At 40.9% G+C, this 20,171-nt stretch overlaps 1 protein-coding gene across 2 annotated transcripts in view; it reads right to left on the bottom strand.

Annotated features, from left to right (window-relative positions):
• Window positions 1-20,171, bottom strand: part of TRPM3 (transient receptor potential cation channel subfamily M member 3) — a 579,111-nt gene that overhangs the window by 113,003 nt on the left and 445,937 nt on the right. For both annotated transcript variants that reach the window (XM_073634544.1, XM_073634551.1), the window contains exons 13-14: window positions 8,812-8,952; window positions 1,327-1,356 (exon numbers count right to left, since the gene is read on the bottom strand). In XM_073634544.1, coding sequence (XP_073490645.1) covers window positions 1,327-1,356; window positions 8,812-8,952 — 171 coding nt within the window. The remainder of the gene's footprint in view (window positions 1-1,326; window positions 1,357-8,811; window positions 8,953-20,171) is intronic.

Here is a 20,171-nt window from a genome sequence, read left to right as displayed (position 1 = left end):
GTTATGTTACTAATTTCATTTAGTTGATTTGTTTAGTTTAGTTTATTAATTTTTTAATGAATTCAACATTTTCTGAATGATTCAAATTTGAATCAGTCAAAAAATTATCAATATATTCAAATTCTGTGTGAAGAGTAGTGGGTTGCTAAGGAGCAGCTTCCCCGCTGACAGCTGGAATGTAAACAAAAGAATACCGGTAGGGAAAAATGCAGAAAAAAAAACAGTGTGGGGTCCCCCCCCAATCCATACCAGGCCCATCGGCTCCCGCTGTCTCCCGCTGTCTGCCCATTCTTCCGTCTGACAGTTCTTTAGTAAGAAAGGGTCCCCTGCCCCCTTGTGATGTCATTGACTGGGGTGTGCTGGGTCAATGATGTCACAAGGGGGCGGGGGTCACCCTATTACATCGCTCTGCACCTTAGCTATTTAAAGAGGTTGTAAAGGTAGAAGGTTTTTTATCTTAATGCATTCTTTGCATTAAGATAAAAAGCCTTCTGTGTGCAGCAGCGCCCCTCAGCCCCCCTAATGCTTACCTGAGGTCCCTCTTTGTCCAGCGATGTCCACAAATGTCTCAACCATCCGAGAATCTCCTTCTGCATTGGCTGAGACACAGCAGCAGCGTCATTGGCTCCCACTGCTGTCAATCAAAGTCATCTAGCCAATCAGGGGAGAGAGGGGTGGGGCCAGGTTGGGGCTTCGTGTCTGAATGGACACAGGGAGCTGTGACTCGGCTTGTGTGCCCCCATAGCAAACTGCTTGCTGTGGGGGCACTGAACAGGAAGGGGGGACCAGGATCACAGAAGAGGGACCTGAGGGAGGAGGGACCCTGCTGCTCTGTGCAAATCCACTGCAACAGAGCAGGTAAGTATGACATGTTTGTTATTTTTATAGGAAAAAAAACGAGACTTTAAAATCACTTTAAGAACTGTCAGATGGCGGAGCTGGCAAAAGACAGGAGCCTTTGTCCTGTGCAGAACGTTTTTTTTGGGGTTGGTGGTAGCGGCGGGCATCGTATCTGACTTTGGATCTACTTTAACTATGTTACTGTATCTATGTTGGATACATCCGGATCTCCGAATAAACAAAAATTTGTCCAAATTTATATTCAGACCGAAACAAATTACACATGTCTACTTGCCATAGAATTGTCCATCCTATAAATATTTTAAGGAATTAAAGGACTATTAGTTTTGACCAACAAAGTTGCATGATAGGATTATTTTTACATTACATCATTATATTTTTATGCAGAATATATCAACAAAAATAAGGCAGTGGTTGATATATTATCTTTAATACAGGAAAGTGAACGAAAGAAACTGTACTCACCTCCATTCCTAACAGCTTTAGTGCTTTTGGCTGTTTAGGAAATAATAATAAAGAAATTACGCAAACACGTAAAATATATGTGGCTCCAATCTACCATAACCATAGAAAGAGTTTGCTAACATTTTCAGCTTATACCATTACCTGCCCCGTCGTTTCAAATCATTTCAAATCAACTGTTTATATTTCAATACAACCTGGCAGCTAGGCATGACAATGCATTACATATCTTTTAAAACACTTTGCCCATACCCTTACCTTGCCCCACCACCTCGCTCTACAATTTTCCTTTCTGGATAGCTCTTAAAACCTATGTCCGTTTAAAGAAATCAGTTTGCATGATGGATTGCTGAGCTATTAAAGACTTTACTGTCATTATCAGCACATTTAGAACTTTCTATAAATTTAGGGCCCATTCACACAGCCCAAACAGTGTCTGCACGCTAAACTCCAGCTGTTTAGTAGGGGTCGATGTGATACACATTTCAGCGCAGTGCAATGATGTTTACAATCAGGATCTTGTTGACTGAAAGATCCTGAGTATTGCCCCATACACACAATTAGAAAATCGGACGGTAGATCATCTGTTTTTCTTTGCATGCTAGTTGTATATCGAACCTGAAGAGTTTACGAAAGTAACGAAAATTCTCGTATGATGGATCAAAAAATCGGAAGTGATGTCATGTGTTGTAGTGTATTCGTATTGTATTTTCATACGACAACTATACTGATTAAACGAAAATCGTACGATCTGATATCGCCCGAGCAAAATTTTTGTGTTTGCCTGATCAGATAATTTCGGATGAACTGTTGTGATCAGCTGTACTAATGATCCAATCATACAATCGCGTTGAAAGCGGTATTTTTTGTCCAATTTTCGGATCGTGTGTACGGGCCATAAGGCTTCATTCATATGGCTGTAAAAAGACACATTTACAAATGTTTTTTTTTTATTATAGCTCTGAACGCAGCTGCAATGTTTTCAATGGAGACATTGGCACAGGTGTGTAACCCTGTACTGCATTCAGAACACAAAATCCAAAACTCTGCATCTAAGGACATTGGTATACATATATGACAGATGCAGGTATTGGAAAAACAACAGGACAGTTATATACAAGTATTTACTGATTATTACTCTGGAAAATGTGTGCTAGAAAAAGTCAAAATAAGATAAGTAACATTTTTACACCCATGTAAATATAGTTCAAAGGGTTTCTTAAAGATCTTGCATGCACGCATGTAAAGGCACAAATTATGCATTTGTGTATACATGCATAAGAATCTTCTTTATCTGCTAATGGCCGTTGCAATATACAGGTGCATCTCAAAAAATTTAAATATCATCAAAAAGTTAATTTATTTCAGTAATTCAATTCAAAAAGTGAAACTCATATATTATATAGATTCATTACACCCAGAGTGATATATTTTAAGCATTTCTTTCTTTTAATTTTGATGATTATGGCTTACAGCTAGTGAAAACCTAAAATTCGGTATCTCAGAAAATCAGGATATTGTGAAAAAGCTCAATATTGTAGATTCATGGTGTCACACTCTAATCAACTAAATAACTCAAAACATCTGTAAAGGTTTCCTGAGCCTTCAAATGTTCTCTCAGTCTGGTTCAGTAGATTACACAATCATGGGGAAGACTGCTGACTTGACTGTTGTACCAAAGACAGTCATTGAAACCCCTCCACAAGGCGGGTAAATCACAAAAGGTCACTAAAGAAGCTGGATGTTCACAGAGTGCTGTATCCAAGCTTATTATTGGAATGTTAAGTGGAAGGAAAAAGTGTGGTAGAAATGGGTGCAAAAACAACAGGGACAACCGCAGCCTTGAGAGGATTGTGAAGCAAAGGTCATTCAAGGTCATTCAAGAATTTGGGTGAGATTCACAAGGAGTGGACTACGGCTTTTGTCAGTGCTTCAAGAGCCACCACACACAGATGTATCCAGGACATGGGCTACATCTGTCGCATTCCTTGTGTCAAGCCACTCCTGAACCAGAGACCATGTCAGAAGTGTCTTACCTGGGCTTAGGAGAAAAAGGGCTGGACTGTTGGTCAGTGGTCCAAAGTCCTCTTTTCGGATGAAAGTCAATTTTGCAGTTCATTTGGAAATCAAGGTCCCATAGTCTAGAGGAAGAGTGGACTGGCACAGAATCCAAGTTGCATGAGGTCCAGTGTGAAATTTCCACAGTCAATGATGATTTGGGGAGCCATATCATATGCTGGTGTTGGCCCACTGTGTTTTATCAAGTCCAAAGTTAGCACAGTCCTCTACCAGGAAATTCTAGAGCACTTCATGCTTCCCTCTGCTGACCAGCTTTATAGAGATGCTGATATCATTTTCCAGCAGGACTTGGCACCTGCCCACACTGCCAAAAGTACCAATACCTGGTTTAATGATCATATTATCACTGTGATTGGCCTGCAAACTTGCCTGACCTAAACCCCATAGAGAATTTGTGGGGTATTGTCAAGAGAAAGAATGCGGACAAGGAAGAACAATGCGGACAAGCTGAAGGCCGCTATCAAGGCAACCTTCCCATAATATGGCTTCTATAATACCTCAGCAGTGCCACAGGCTGATCACCTCAATGCCACGTCACATTGATGCAGGAATACATGCAAAATAAGCCCCGACCAAGTATTGAGTGCATACTATACTTACTGTACATGGACAAACTTTTCAGTAAGCCAACATTTCTGTATTAAAAAAACTTTTTTTTTATTGGTCTTAAGTAATATTAACATTTTCTGAGATACTGATTTTTGGGTTTTCACTACCTGCAAGCCATAATCATCAAAATTAAAAGAAAGAAATTCTTGAAATATAATACTCTGTGTGTAATGAATCTATATAATATATGAGTTTTACTTTTTGAATCGAATTACTGAAATAAATGAACTTTTTGATGATTTTCTAATTTTTTGAGATGCATCTGTAGGTGCGTATGCATGCCTATACATGCGTGCATAAATTGCTGCACTCAAATGTAAAATTTTCGATTTTTAATTTATGTCTTTGTACTCGGCACTTTATTACTGATCTTTATACAGCTGTGTGCATTGTTCCATAGACAAGAATCCACCTATCACCTATGTTCAGATTAGTCTAAAACGTGGTATTTCTCACACCCGTGTGCAAGAGGCTTATATGTGAAATGGCCCTTAGACAATAAAAAAAAAACAGAAATTATTTTACAAAGTTTGCTTCAAGGTTTGTTGTTAAGAAAAACTTGCTAAAACCTTTCTTCAACATAGAAAAGGAAAAAAAAAATTATTACATTTGAAGAAAAATGCTTCTTTACCTAAAAAGTATGTTATATTGGCAAAAATTTGTAGGATGGTCTAAAGCTTCATAAGAAGTCAAACGTTCAAATACAAAATGATTTAATGGGCTCATAAAAAATATAAAAGGTAATCAGTACACGTTAATATGGTATGGGAGCTAGGGATACTGAGTTATTGCTGAAAAAGGTGGCAACAGCTAATGATTTATATTGTCTGCTGATTTCTTCAATCCTTTGCTTCCCAAAGGTAAAACTGTTCTTAAGACTGTGGAAATGGTTTAATACAGATGTGGTTTAATACATATGTGTTTTTCACTATTTTTATTTCATCCAGTGCTAATATTTGTTATGTCAAGAACACTGTAAACTAGGTAGACTAAAGCCTATGGAGTGCTATTTAAGATAATATATTGCATAGTAAGGGTACTCATCCTTTATCACACAGAGATTCAAGTGCTGCTGGCACAGTTTTGGAAGAAGAAAGAAATATAGCATTTTAAGAAGAATGGCAAAAAACTTTCACTTTTGGTGATTTAAATCTTTTAGCATAATTGAAAATGTATGCCATTAAAGTTTAAAATCCCTTTACAAATAGCATTTAATGGCCGAGGACAGGCAAAATTGTAGGCATAGTGGCCGCTTTTTAAGCAAGACTGATTTACCAATCTCTCCTTTTTTATCGTTCACTGTCAAGATAAAACAACAAGGTAAGTTTGAAAGGATTTTGTTTATTTACAGTAACTATTCTATGGAGCATAGTTCTTGAGTAGGGATGAGCTTTGAGTTCGAGTCGAACTCATGTTCAACTCGAACACCGGCTGTTCGCCAGTTCGCCGAACAGCGAACAATTCGGGGTGTTCGCGGCAAATTCGAAAGCCGCGGAACACCCTTTAAAAGTCTATGGGAGAAATCAAAAGTGCTAATTTTAAAGGCTTATATGCATGGTATTGTCAAAAAAAGTGTTTGGGCACATGACCTGGGTCCTGCCCAAGGGGACATGGATCAATGCAAAAAAAGTTTTAAAAACGGCCGTTTTTTCCGGAGCAGTGATTTTAATAATGCTTAAAGTGAAACAATAAAAGTGTAACATTTCTTTAAATTTCGTACCTGGGGGGTATCTGCCTGTAAAGGGGCGCATGTTTCCTGTGTTTAGAACAGTCTGACAGCAAAATGACATTTCAAAGGAAAAAAAGTCATTTCAAACTACTTGCGGCTATTAATGAATTGCCGGTCCGACAATACACATAAAAATGAATTGATAAAAACGGCATGGGAATTCCCCACAGGGGAACCGCGAACCGAAATTAAAAAAAAAAAAAAATGACGGGGGGGGGGGTCCCCCTACATTTCATACCAGGCCCTTCAGGTCTGGTATGGATATTAAGGGGAATCCCGGACAAATTAAAAAAAAAAAAATGGCGTGGGGTCCCCCTCAAAATCTATACCAGACCCTCCAGGTCTGGTATGGATTTTAAGGGGAACCCCACGCCAAAATAAAAAAAAAAAATGGCATGGGGTCCCCCCAAAAATCCATACCAGACCCTTATCCGAGCACACAACCTGGCTGGCCGCAGGAAAATAGGGGGGACGAGAGAGCGCCCCCCCTCCTGAACCGTACCAGGCCACATGCCCTCAATATTGGGAGGGTGCTTTGGGGTAGCCCCCCAAAACACCTTGTCCCCATGTTGATGGGGACAAGGGCCTCATCCCCACAACCCTTGCTCAGTGGTTGTGGGGGTCTGCGGGTGGGGGGCTTATCGGAATCTGGAAGCCCCCTTTAACAAGGGGACCCCCAGATCCTGGCCCTCCCCCCTGTGTGAAATGGTAAGGGGGTACAAAAGTACCCCTACCATTTCACAAAAAACTGTCAAAAATGTTAAAAATGACAAGAGACAGTTTTTGACAATTCCTTTATTTAAATGCTTCTTCTATCTTCTATCTTCTTTCTTCTATCTTCTATCTTCCTTTGGTTTCTTCCTCCATCTTCTTCTTCTTCCGGCGGGGGTGACCCCGCCCCCCTCTTACACACGGGGACTTGGCGGGGACTTCCCTGTGGCATTCCCCGTGATGTCAGAAGTGGGCAGGATTATGTAACGGGTGACCCCGCCCCCTCTGACGTCACGGGGAATGCCACAGGGAAGTCCCCGTACAAGTCCCCATGCGTCAGAGGGGGCAGGGTCACTGGGTGGCCCCGCTCCCCCCGTTATTTAAGAACCATCAGAAGAGGAGAAGCGTCACAGCGGGAGCCTCCCTCCATGCCATCATGGATGCGGAGCGGCCCGAGGAGAAGAAGGGAAGAAGACGCCGCAGAGGAAGATGCCGGACGAGAACACCAGAGGAAGAACCAGAAGAAGAAGATGGAGGAAGAAACCAAAGGAAGATAGAAGATAGAGGATAGAAGATAGAAGAAAGAAGCATTTTTAACATTTTTGACAGTTTTTTTGTGAAATGGTAGGGGTACTTTTGTACCCCCTTACCATTTCACACAGGGGGAGGGCCGGGATCTGGGGGTCCCCTTGTTAAAAGGGGCTTCCAGATTCCAGTAAGCCCCCTACCGCCCGCAGACCCCCACAACCACCGGGCAAGGGTTGTGGGGATGAGACTCTTTGGTTCAGGAGGTTTGGTTCCTGGTTACGTGCTCGGATAAGGGTCTGGTATGGATTTTTGGGGAGACCCCATGCCATTTTTTTTTAAATTTTGCCGCGGGGTTCCCCTTAAAATCCATACCAGACCTGAAGGGTCTGGTATAGATTTTGAGGGGGACCCCAAGCCATTTTTTTAAAAATTTTGGCCGGGGATCCCCTTAATATCCATACCAGACCTGAAGGGCCTGGTATGGAATTTAGGGGGACCCCCCCATGTCATTTTTTTTCTAAATTTTGGTTCAGGGTTCCCCTGTGGGGAATTCCCATGCCGTTTTTATCAATGAACTTTTGTGTGCATTGTTGGACCAGCAATTCATTAATAGCCCCGAGTAGTTTTAAATGACTTTTTTCCTTTGAAATGTCATTTTGCTGTCAGACTGTTCTAAACATGGGAAACATGCACCCCTTTACAGGCAGACTATAGACACCCCCCAGGTATGAAATTTAAAGGAATATTGCACTTTTATTGTTTCACTTTAAGGATTATTAAAATCACTGCTCCCGAAAAAACGGCTGTTTTTAAAACTTTTTTTTGCATTGATCCATGTCCCCTGGGGCAGGACCCAGGTCCCCAAACACTTTTTATGTCAATAACTTGCATATAACCCTTTAAAATTAGCACTTTTGATTATTCATGTTAGTTTCCCATAGACTTTAACGGTGTTCGCATGTTCGAACAAATTTTTTGCCTGTTCGCAAGTTCTGGTGCGAACCGAACAGGGGGTGTTCGGCTCATCCCTACTCTTGAGAATAAGGAGATTTTCATGACTCTTGCTCATGACTCTTGACTCTTGCAGTATCACAGTAATGTAAGATACTATAAGTGGGTAGCAGACAGGCACATATAAAAGATTTTGATCCAGAGTGTGGTGAAACCTCTGATACCATAGCAGTTCTACCAGTGTCTTTCTTAACAGAAAAAAAAAAAAAAATTATATATATATATATATATATATATATATATATATATATATATATATATATATATATATATATATATATATATATATATATATATATATTTATTTATTTATTTTTTTTTTTACAGTGATTCTTTTTTCTAATTTTTTAAATCAACATGCAAGCACGTAAGGTGTTCACTAAATATATATATACTGTATGACATTAGAAGACAGCAGGTGTGGAAATAATGGAACTGCCTACGGCTAGACTTAATGATATTGTGGAAAAACATAATTCTATCTGGGAAGTGTGGAATCTTTGATTTTTTAATTAAAAAATGTTACTTAAAAAAAAAAAGAAAACAACAGGACCTTTAACATCATCCACACCATAAAGTAAAACAGCTTACTTTCTTGATAAACATTCCAATACACAGTTAAAGAAATTGTATTTAAATACCAGGATATTTTGCTGTGGAAGGTAGAAAAAACTTCAAGAACAGAGTATTTTGTACATTTTGGAATGGGCCATGCTGGAGGATCTGGGACGCACAGCATGAATGTAATGTATAGCCTTTGTAGAAAGGTAATGCATTCATGTATTACAATTTATAATTATAATATAAAATGATTTACTTACTCGTTTGGGCCCAAATAAATTGTGATACAGAGTTCGAAATCTTTTTCTGGTGTAATTGCAACGATAGGCTCCACCCATGAGGTACTCAATAACGAGACCAATATCGATCAGGCTTATCCTGTAATCTGGAGGTAGATTTCCCTGTGGGAAAGGCACACACACAACAATGGAGGAACACGCACACAAAACAGGAGGTAACAATGTTTATCAGAATACATACAAACAATCATTAAAGTAAATGAAATTATTAATGGATTGAAATGTATGGAAACAAATGAAAGATATTAGGCTATGTAATTCACCTTAAAATAGATCCAACCGAAACCTGGATATTCTCGCTTGGAAAGAAGACATAAATGAAATAAGAAGATGCAGCATTCGATGAACATCACAGATGATAGACAATTTTAATCCGGAACATCTAGCACGCAGATTCCTTTGAAAGGATAGCATGTTTCTAGATATCGTTAAAGTTGTGGAAAGGGCTTGATATACCATCAAAGAAAAGAATAATCAAGCTATCAGGAGTTCTTCGACATTGCATGTCTATATATGGATTTAAATGATTTATGATGGGTTTCCTTAGAGTAAAAAAGCTTTTTTTTTTTTTTTTTTTTCAATATAGTGAAATTTAAAGTGTTACTAAACCCAGGATCCTGCATTCACTTTATCCGGTCTCACACAGTACACAGAACATGGAAATGCAAATATTTTAGTAAATATAAACTGCTAAATACCTTTTATCATCAGCAGTATATAGCAGTCTTATGGCTTCTATGAATGTCTGGTTAAAGCTTATAGGAATAGTTTTCATCACCCCTGATTGTTCTATGAGGATGCAGGACCCCTGACCCTCTGTCTGGGCAGTGCTGATTGGCCCTGTGCCGATCACATGCACCCTCCCAAGAAAAAAAAAACTCTCTAGCAATACACACCAAACTGAGCATGTGCAGAGTACCCCTGAGGCTCTGTGCTATCAGGAGATGGATTGGGGACTTTGTAAGAAGGGGAGGATCAGAGAACACAGGATCAAACAGACTTTTTACACAATGTGGAGGATTAACCCCTTAGGTTCCACAGTGAGTATAACAAGCATGCTTACTGCATATACACACTGACTTTACTGTTGAGGGTTTAGTAACACTTTAAAATAGTTTTATTTATAATTACATGGCTCATAAAACATGGTGCTATTTCTGCACAAAATAAGGCTCCTCGGCCAGTTATATATTCAACTTATAACCCTTTCCCACTTTATAACTTATTTTTAAACTAATGTTTGAGTTATTGTATTGTCACTGAATTTAATTAGCAGCTTATTTTGTTAGAAAATTAATTGCCAGCAAATCATGAGAATACATTTTTACAAAATCTCTGTTGTATAGTATATGCATACCGGTGCCTGAGCCTGTGAGATGAAATTCCCAGTGTATTTCCTCCATCCAGAAAGACCAGGTACTGTGCACAGCTGCCTATCGAACAGGATGGCTGTGTGGAGATGTACTCAGGTATATGCCAGTGTTAGTACAGTAATACCTCGGATTGCGAGTAACGCGGTTTATGATCGTTTTGCAATATGAGCTAGTTTGCGAGAGTTGTCTCGCAAAATGAGCAGGGTTCAAGCCTCTGGGGTGTGCAGTACCGCATTTGGCAAAAGGTGCGGGGGGCGCCGGTGACACTCGGAGCCCTTCGGAGCCGCTCAGAAAAAAAACCCACTCGGAAACACTCCGTCCCCGAGTGTCTATGAATGTCTCCGGCGCCCCCCCCCCACCTTTGGTTACATGTGGTACTGCATACAGTAGCAGTGCCACTGGAACGGATTATCTGAGTTTCCATTGTTTCCTATGGGGAAACTCTCTTTGATATACGAGTGCTTTGGATTACAAGCATTCTTCTCGAACAAATTATGCTCGTAATCCAAGGTACCACTGTATAAACATTTTTGTACAGTGTACAGGCCTATGCAAAAAATAGAAAATTTCACACCTTGCTTTTCCGGGTTGGGGAAATACACTGGAATTTACATTGCATGGGCTCAGGTGCCCATGTGCAGGTGGCCCATTACTTTCAAAATCATTCTTTTGATAAGATTACTGCACCCAGTAATGAATGTATTTATATTATATATAATATATATTATATATTATATATTATATATATATTATATACTATGTATATATATATATGTTATACATAGTGAGTACTTGGCATTTTGACATGTATTCTATTTAGCTCTTTTCTATATATTTAAATATCAATTATTTCTTAATAAGGGGCTTCTATAAAGTAAAAACATAAGTTGTAAATGCCTTATATGTTAACTGAATTAATCATAATTTTACTGGAGTAGAAACCAATAAATACTTATTTTGTTTTGCATCCCACATGAGTTTTTTACCCAACTATGTATCTAATTTGCTTCCAACTAACTTGTCTTAAAGCAGGTGCAAGGTGCCTCTTAACAGCCATTTTACTGATTCATTGGAAAGGTCCCTGTTTTTCTTCATGCGTGGAAAAATGATGTATCAGCTGTCTCAGTATCAACTGGAAATGGTTAGCTTGCACCTGTACCAAGAGATAGTTTTGCTAGGAGCAAAATTAATTTCTAGGCAGAAAAGGAAACCGCTTCATCTTGGTTTGTACAGCCCCCATACAAAGTAGGAATAAGCACCAGATCTGTGTTCTACAAACACTCAACTTAAGCTTACCTGTCCACTATGAATCTTCATTCAAGCTCTTCCAACCATTTCCTGTGCAGAAATGACTACTGCCAACTGCTTAAAAGTCCTTTTTGTCTTTTAAACCACATATAGCACATATATAGTGCACTTGTGCTATATGTTCTGACAACACGATATCAATACCACTTACACAACTGTGAAGGAAGTTCACAGTTCTTATATAGAAAACATCTACACACAGAAACTGAAACATAGCTGGGCTGAACACAGCATGAGCCATTTTTAACACTTGGAATGGGCAAGGATAAGCAATATTGTTAGATATGCATTAGAACATATCTGCAATATATGGACCACCTTTCACGACAGAACACAAAAACTCAAAGAGTCATGGAAAATTTGCACACCTTAACTGCAGTCCTCAACTTAAATTTCATAATTCAACAACGAATTGTTACGGCCTTTAAAAACATAAATGAAGTCAAAGAATAAGTGGCTAGGCCAAATGAATTCTATTGTGTGTGACTAAGAAGATTCAAATAGGCTACAAAATATGCCATGTGCAAAAAAACTTTTTACATTTTCCTAAAATTTGGAATAATTTGCTAAACTTTGCAGTACATATGTGTCTTTTCTTTGCCACATATATAGGGCAGCCCATTCATTTCAATGGGCTTCCCTATGCTTAACAAAGCTAGCAAGGTAGCTCATACAACTTTTTGAGCATCAAGCTTTGCACATTTTTAACCATGCATTTTGCAGAATTTTATATGTATTTTTTGTGCAAAATACGGATGTCTTTTTTGCTGCATTTGGTGTGCCATTTACAATGAATTGCACTGCAAATGCGACATACGTTTTTTGTATATTTTGTAAACGAGCATGAAATCATGCAGGTTTAAGCTTGTACCAGCATTTTCAGCTTATTTCACATTTGTAGTAATTTTTTTTTTTAAAAACAAACAAGTTGGAATACTCTCTAATGCATCTACTGGTATCCTAAAAAAACAGCAATAGAACCTCTGTATATTACCATGAGCAATTAGTGCTGACATTAAAGGTCTGGTTTACTAAGACTAAAAAACTGATGCACATACCCTAGCCTTACAGTATTTACTCTGCACCCATATTGCATGGACACAAATGCACAGGGTAAAGCATTCATATGGTATACTATAGTGTGCAGTGGTGTAGCTAGCACATCTGGCACCCAGGGCTGGTAGTTTTTTTGCACCAAGGCCCCCCCACAAAGAAAAATGGTAATATTGCGCTCCACAACAAAACTGTGGGTGTGGTCAGATGGCATCAACAGTGGGATGGTCTTAAAGTGCCATATTAGATATGTGCAGTTTGCTTCATTCCAAATTAATATTCGGACAAATTTTTTGTTATTCAGAGATTCAGATATATCTGAATACCCGAATTACAATATAAACAAATTTTATTGAATGCTCTGAATAAGGTAACAAAATTCAGACTGAAATTCGAATCGAATTTTACATTGAACTTCAGTCGAATTCTCACTACACATATTGTTGAAATCAAAGACTGTGTGTGTTATTAGAGTACCATTTCAAAATAATTCTGTTTTTGTTAAGCCAAAGGTGATTTCAAGAGTCATTGTAATCATTTGATGAAGATTTTTCTTTTGTTTGTTCACTTTGCTGCATTCGAATCGAAAACAATATAAAATGTTCATTTCGACCGATTTGAAAATTTATAGATGTGATTGTTTCAAATCGAAAAGATCTGTAAATTTGAAGAAAATTTGAAAATTCTGAAAACGAATTCCAAAACCGAATTGAACAAATCAACTGAATTTAACTAAACGAAATAACTAGATTGACGAATCAAAACAAAACTATTTTTTTTTTCAGCATGCACATGTCTAGGCCATATGCTTTAATGACTGTGCCACAAGAGAGTATGTACAAACCTCAGTACACTCATTAAAAAAAAAAAAAAGTTCTATTACATATTCTTTTCTATACACAGCTAACCTTAACCACTTCAATACCAGGCACTTAGACACCTTTCCCGCCCAGGCCAATTTTTACCTGTGCATCCCCATGTGGAAATGGCCATCACACGGATAGGATGCATATGCTCTATGTAAATGAGGCCTAACTGTCATGTGGGTCAGACAGCAGGAAAGAAGAGATGTCGGGTAATTAATAAATCTGGCACACAACCTCTCTGCTTCTGTTTGGCATTACTTGTAACAATTGATGAATGTCCCCATTTATGTTATGAACTCTCTGACTCCAGGATCATCCTCCAAGGCCCAGGAAGGCTCTTCCTCAGCCCAGGCTTTAAGTCCAGGTTCTTTCTCTCTGAAGCTGGCAGATCTTTCAGGCACCCTCTTTCCTAGTCCAGAGGGCCTCCATGATCCCCCTCTCCTAGTCCAGGACCTCCAGACACCTGCTGTCCTGGTCTAGGGCCTCCAGACACCCTCTCTCCTAATCTGGGATCTCCAGGCACCCCCTCCCCTAGTCCAGTATCTCCCTTGTACCCCCCATCCAGGGTCTTTCCCACACCAACCCCCTTTTCCTAGTCCAGGACCTCATCTGCACCCCCCCTCCTAGTCCAGGACCTCCTCTGCACCCCCCCTCCTAGTCCAAGGCCTCCTCTGCACCCCGCCCTACTAATCCAGGTCCTTTGCTACACCAACTTTTCAAGTCCAGGGCCTCCTCTGCACCCCACTCTTAGGCCAGGGTCTCCTCTGCACCCCCCAGTCCAAGGCCTCCTTTGCCCTCCCCTCCTAGTCCAGGGCCTCCTCTGCACCCCCCTCCTGATTCAGTATATTTGCCACACCAACCCTCTTCTAATCCAGGGCCTCCTCTTCACCCCCCAGTCCTGGGCCTCCTCTGCACCCCCCTCTCAGTTCAGGGCCTTCTCTGCATCACCCCTCAGTTCAGGGTCTCCTCTGCAGCCCCCCCATACAGTAATTGAAGCATTGCTCAGGAATGCTTTTCTATCAGGCCGTCAGGAGGATCAAAGTGATTCAGCGCTAATGGGCTGTGCAGTCTCCCTCCTTCTATTTGTTTCTCTGGTATCTGCTGAATTATGCAGTGGGCGCCGCCTGTATATTAGACTTGATCGGCAGCATTGGCACCCTTAGAGCAGCGGTTCCCAGTGCTGGTGGGGGCGGCACCCCTCTAGATGTGAGACACGTGCCCCCCCCACCACACCCCCAGTTTTGGCCCTGATAGTGTGTGCTGTGTAAGTGGTGGCAAGTATTAAAAATGAAAAAAAACCTGTTTCCCTTTCTCCACTGTATTTATACATAGAGTAGTTAGGTAGTTAGTTTGTTTTCCACTTTCCATGCATGTAGGCTGCATTTGTGTGTTTAGAATAAATTGTATTTTTTCAATTAGGTTGAAGTCCAATCTCCTATGTGCAGTTTTCACATATCTGGTCACATTAGGAGTGCAGCATACTAGCATTAAGTATCTTGACACCTGAATTGCACCATATGCTCTGAACAATAGATTATATAGTAAGATCTTGTGTACAGGTCCTCCTAACCCTCTTGAATTTAAATTCAATTGTAATTCTACTGTTTCGCTTTATATTGCAAAGTGCCGCACAAACTGCTGGCACTATATAAATCCTGTATATTAAAAACAATAATTATAATAACACTTGCATAGGTTCACAAATTGCGCTTGAGATGCCCAGGTATCTTTGCTCATTCAAACCTGCAATGCATGCATAGCATAGCAACAACAATCTGTGCAATTATGTGTAATCACCTCTGGGAGCAAGCTGACACTGAAAAATTGATCTTACTACACCTTCCAAAGTAATCAATAACCTGATAGTGCAGCGCTACCCACTCCAACCTTGTCTCCTATATGCAATCTATACGTGGAGGAGTTGTCAGTTTGTATGAACGCCCCCCTCCTTCTTCCATCTCCAAAGCTGCCCTGGGGCCTGGCACGCATATGTTCTATGCACCTTCTGAGGAAGTTCTGCTATTGGGCACAACAAGTAAAGGGGCAGAGCCTGTTTCTGATGACATCATAATGTTGTGAGTGCCGCTACTGAGGATTCCTTGTGGTGAGCGGTATCTATATGTATATTCTCTGGATGTGTCTTTTTTTTTAAGGATGGATTATTTTTTGTTCAATCATATTCTATTAAGGCTTTATAGATACAAATAACAGAAACAGAGGAGAGAGTCAAAAGAGAGATTCCATTGCGAGGGACATTTGCATAGAATCAAGATTTAAAGTGGAGTTCCACCCACTTTTACAACTCTTCAGCATCCCTCACTAAACTGTGCACTGTTTTTTCTCAGCACCTACTGTATATCTGCTGTATTCATTTTTCACTTCCTCCTCCCTGGCCGCGGCCCATCGCATCATTTCCTGTTTGCAATGCCTTCTTGGAAGGGGCGTCAACTTCCTCTGAAACTGCCGTTGCTATGGAAACCTGACCTGAAACCTATTACACTGCTTGTGCTGCACTGAGCATGTGCGAGATCTGCAAGGATGAGATCCAGGAAGAAATACAGTCTGGCTTCAGATGCCCACACTTAAGATGGCCATGGCCTGCTGTAAGTTTAGAAAATAACAAACTACTGCTATAAACTAACAAAACAGACCTTTAAAAAATATAATTTCGGCCGGAACACCACTTTAATGTATAACAATAGCATACCATAGCTGTACAGTATCAGATTAGTGTATAGAAAACATTTATGTTGATAACAGATAACATCATGGAAACATATGGAATTCAAACAATCATGTTAACTGCATTGGGGAACACATCTACATAATAGATGTCCCTAATGTCCATAATGTATTCGCATAACAGAGGATGTAAGTTAGTAAAGAAAAACAGCAAAAGGAGGGAGGAGGGCTTAAGAGCAAAAGGGAGGAGCAAAAGCCAGGACAGGGAGAGGGAAAAGGGCAGAGACACTCCATTATGGCTGGGAAAAGGCAGTGTTAGAATCTCTGCCAGCCCAAACCAGGAACCTGAATGAGTAACAGAACATGGACCATGCAGTTCAGGTGTGAGAAAACTGCTCTTCCCTTCCTGTGCCAATAGCTGTTCTGCTTCACTCCCTAAGGGAGGGTACGGAAGTCAATTTCCAGTGACAGGGAATGACTGCTCTGGCTGCAGCGACAAAGTGCATGGGAATGTTTTTTTCGCTGATTTGAAAGGGCCAGGAATCATGGATAGAAGGGCTGTCCTGGGGAATGTGTGAACATAAGTTACCATAAGTTTACAGTACAAATAGAAAATCTGTGTCCAGAACGTCCATATAGGGAGGCATTCCCACCAGTTGTGGAGCCTAGTGCCCTTTGAAATGTGAGACCACCAACAGGTATCAGGAATGTTGCGGTTAAATTGATGGAGAACCAATGGACACTTGTACCATTGTATCAATAAAATGAGAAGAAAAGAGGTTTAACTTTAACCACTTCAATACGAGGCACTTAGACACCTTCCCGCCCAGACCAATTTTCAGCTTTCAGCGCTGTCGCAATTTAAATGACAATTGCGCGGTCATGCTACACTGTACCCAAACAAATTTTTTATCATTTTGTTCCCACAAATAGAGCTTTCCTTTGGTGGTATTTGATCACCCCTGCGGTTTTTATTTTTTGCGCAACAAATAAAAAAAGACCAAAATTTTTTTTAAAAAACAAGTTTTTCTTTGTTTCTGTTAAAATTTTTTGTAAATAAGTACGTTTTCTTCTTCAATGACGGGCACTGATACGGCGGCACTGATGGGCACCGATGAGGTGGCACCAATGAGGTGGCACTGATGGGCACTGATGATGGGCACTGATGGGCACTGATAGGTGGGACTGATGGGTACTGATAGGTGGCACTGGTATGCGGCACTGATGGGCACTCATAGATGGCACCGATGGGCACTCATAGGCGGCACTGATGGGCACTCATAGGTGGCACCAATGGGCACTTGTAGGTGGCATTGATTGGTACATATTGGTGGCACTGATGGGTACTTATGGGTGGCACTGATAGGTGCCACTGATGGGCACTGATAGGTGGGCACTGCTGGGCACTGATGGGCACAGATTAGCACTGACAGGTGGCACCGATGGGCAATGACAGGTGGCACCAATGGGCAATGACAGGTGGCACTGATAAAATTTATTGGTGGCATTGCTGGACATAACTAAAACATAATGGTGCCAATCAGTGCCCATTTGTGGGCACTGATTGGCACAGATTGGGCACATTGGGCACATGTGGATGGCCATGGGGTACATACCTGGCCATCCACATGTTGCCCCTTCCCTGGTGGTCCTAATGGCGATCCCTGGTGGTCCAGTGTGGTGATCTGGGGGGGGGCTGCGCTGATAAACAATCAGCGCAGACCCCCCCTGTCAGGAGAACCGCCGATCGGCTCTCCTGTACTCGCGTCTGTCAGACGTGAGTGAGGAAAAGCCGATCAACGGCTCTTCCTATTGACAGCGTGATCAGCCGTGATTGAACACGGAGGCTCTTTACCAAGATCGGTGGAGCAGTGTGTCAGGCTGACACACCGATTGCCGCGATGCGCGCCCCCGCGGGTGCACGGCGGCATGTTATCCTGCTGGACGTCATATGACACCCAGTCAGGATAACAGAACCACTTCGCGGATGTCAATCCGCTATAAGGTGGGCGGGAAGTGGTTAAACTACATAAAGGGTTCTTTACTGTAAGAGCGGCAATTTCAAGAAACTATTAGATAAGCACCTCAACGACCGCAACATAGAAGGATATACAATGTAATACTGACATATAATCACACACATAGGTTGGACTTGATGGACTTGTGTCTTTTTTCAACCTCACCTACTATGTAACTATATGTAACTATATCATCTGGTTACTAATTTAAACCCTTTTTATTGAGTTTTTGTGGCCAATGACAGTTTATGGGTCAAGATAAAACAATGCCAGTCCAAAGGGGGGAGAGTCTGTTGAAGATCCTTTTCCCAAGTTCTCGTGTATGAAGGAAGGCCTGGGAGTGCAGCCACCAGTATAAGAGAATATAGCTGGGAGACCACATGTGTTGGTGGATCCTTCTGCAGAAGCAGAGATTCAAAGTCAGTTGGTTTGGCTAGGATGTCCGGTAGCGAGGGGATAGACTGGAAGTAAGATAGGGCCTGTTGCTTTTGCAGCCACTGTTAAGAATTGTGAAGGGACATCGCGGAGAAAGAAGCTGTCGTTAGTGGCAAATCCGACTAGAGAACCCAGGAGAGTCTTCTGTATTCTTAAAACGGTGTAGAGAAATACACGTTACGTAAGTAAGACTCAAAAAGCAGCTTGCTAAAAAATTGTGATACCAATTTACATAATATATGTGTCAAAGCATCGCTATAGATCTAACAAAAAATGTGCAAAAATCTTCGGTGTTTTTGCACATTATTTGTTAAATCTATAGCTCTGCTTTGACACATATATTATGATAATTGGTATCATGACCACCTAGGCTCCGGTGGTCATTTAGCCTAGGTATTTAGATAAATTAAAGGTGGGTATCATGAGGTCCCACATGTGGCGTGTCTGGCGAGTTAGGTCAACGGGGATGGAGGGGCTCTCACGGAGAGCAGGTGGGGTCTACAGAAGGGTGCAGAGGTCTATAGGATTCATGTGACCTTCCAGTTGAACCCACAAATTGGACGAAGAGTGGTGAAACCAGTCAAGGATTCGTGTGAACACTGCTGCTTTGTGGTAAAAAGAATCATCTGGTACTCTTTCCCCGCCTTGATACTTCGGGACGGACAACGTCACAAAACAAATTCCGGGACGAGCTGAATTCCAGATAAATTTTTAGAACATGCAGTGAAGTTTTTGAAAATATGAGGCAGGGAGATGAACAGGGATCATTTGGAACCAGTATAGAAAGCAGGGGAGGACATCCATCTTAAGGGTATTGATCCTGCCAAGCCACAAAAGTCTCTTGGAGCTATAAGAAAACAAATCCACCTAAGTCTTGTGAAGCAATGGGAAAAAATTCAATAAGAATAACTGGGACACCTTAGTCGGTATCCGGATCCCTAGGTAATGTATAGAGGAGGAACAGGTCTTGAAAGTAAAGGTTGTCGAGAGTTGCTTCATATCTGCTTGCAATAGGGAAATGTTGAGAAGTTCTAAGTTTGTGTAATTAACCTTCAAAATACTAACTTTACTGAATCTTTGAAATTCCAGAAATATGGAGTGAAGAGAGGTATGGGGTATGTTACAAATAGGAGCAGGTCCTCTGCAAATAAGGCCAGTTTTTCATAAAGAGGGCCCACCGAATCACCCGTAATGTGTGGGTTCTATCGCAATGCGATCGCCAGGTTTTCCATCGCAAGAATGTTTAATAGGGGGATAGAGGGCATCATTAGCGTGTTCCATTATAGATAGAAAATGCAGGAGACAGGGATCTGTTCATCTTGAGCCTGGCCAATGGCGACGAGTAAAGAGACATGATCCTCAAAATCTGAGGAACATACAACTAACCCGGTTGAACGCTTTTTTGGGATCAACCACTAAAAGGCAGAAAGGGATACAATGAGTGTGGGGGTAATCTGTCAGTAGGAGGGTTTTTAGTGTGTTGTACCTAGTCTCTAGTCCACTTACAAAACTGACCTGGTCAAGGTGTATTCGTTTGAGCGATAGCGGTTGTAGTCTATTGCTAATGCCTTTGCTAAAATGTTTAA

The sequence above is a fragment of the Aquarana catesbeiana genome, linkage group LG01 (assembly GCF_042186555.1).
Source record: "Aquarana catesbeiana isolate 2022-GZ linkage group LG01, ASM4218655v1, whole genome shotgun sequence".
In the NCBI taxonomy this organism is placed as follows: Eukaryota; Metazoa; Chordata; class Amphibia; order Anura; family Ranidae; genus Aquarana; species Aquarana catesbeiana.
This window is presented reverse-complemented; position numbering and strand designations above follow the sequence as displayed.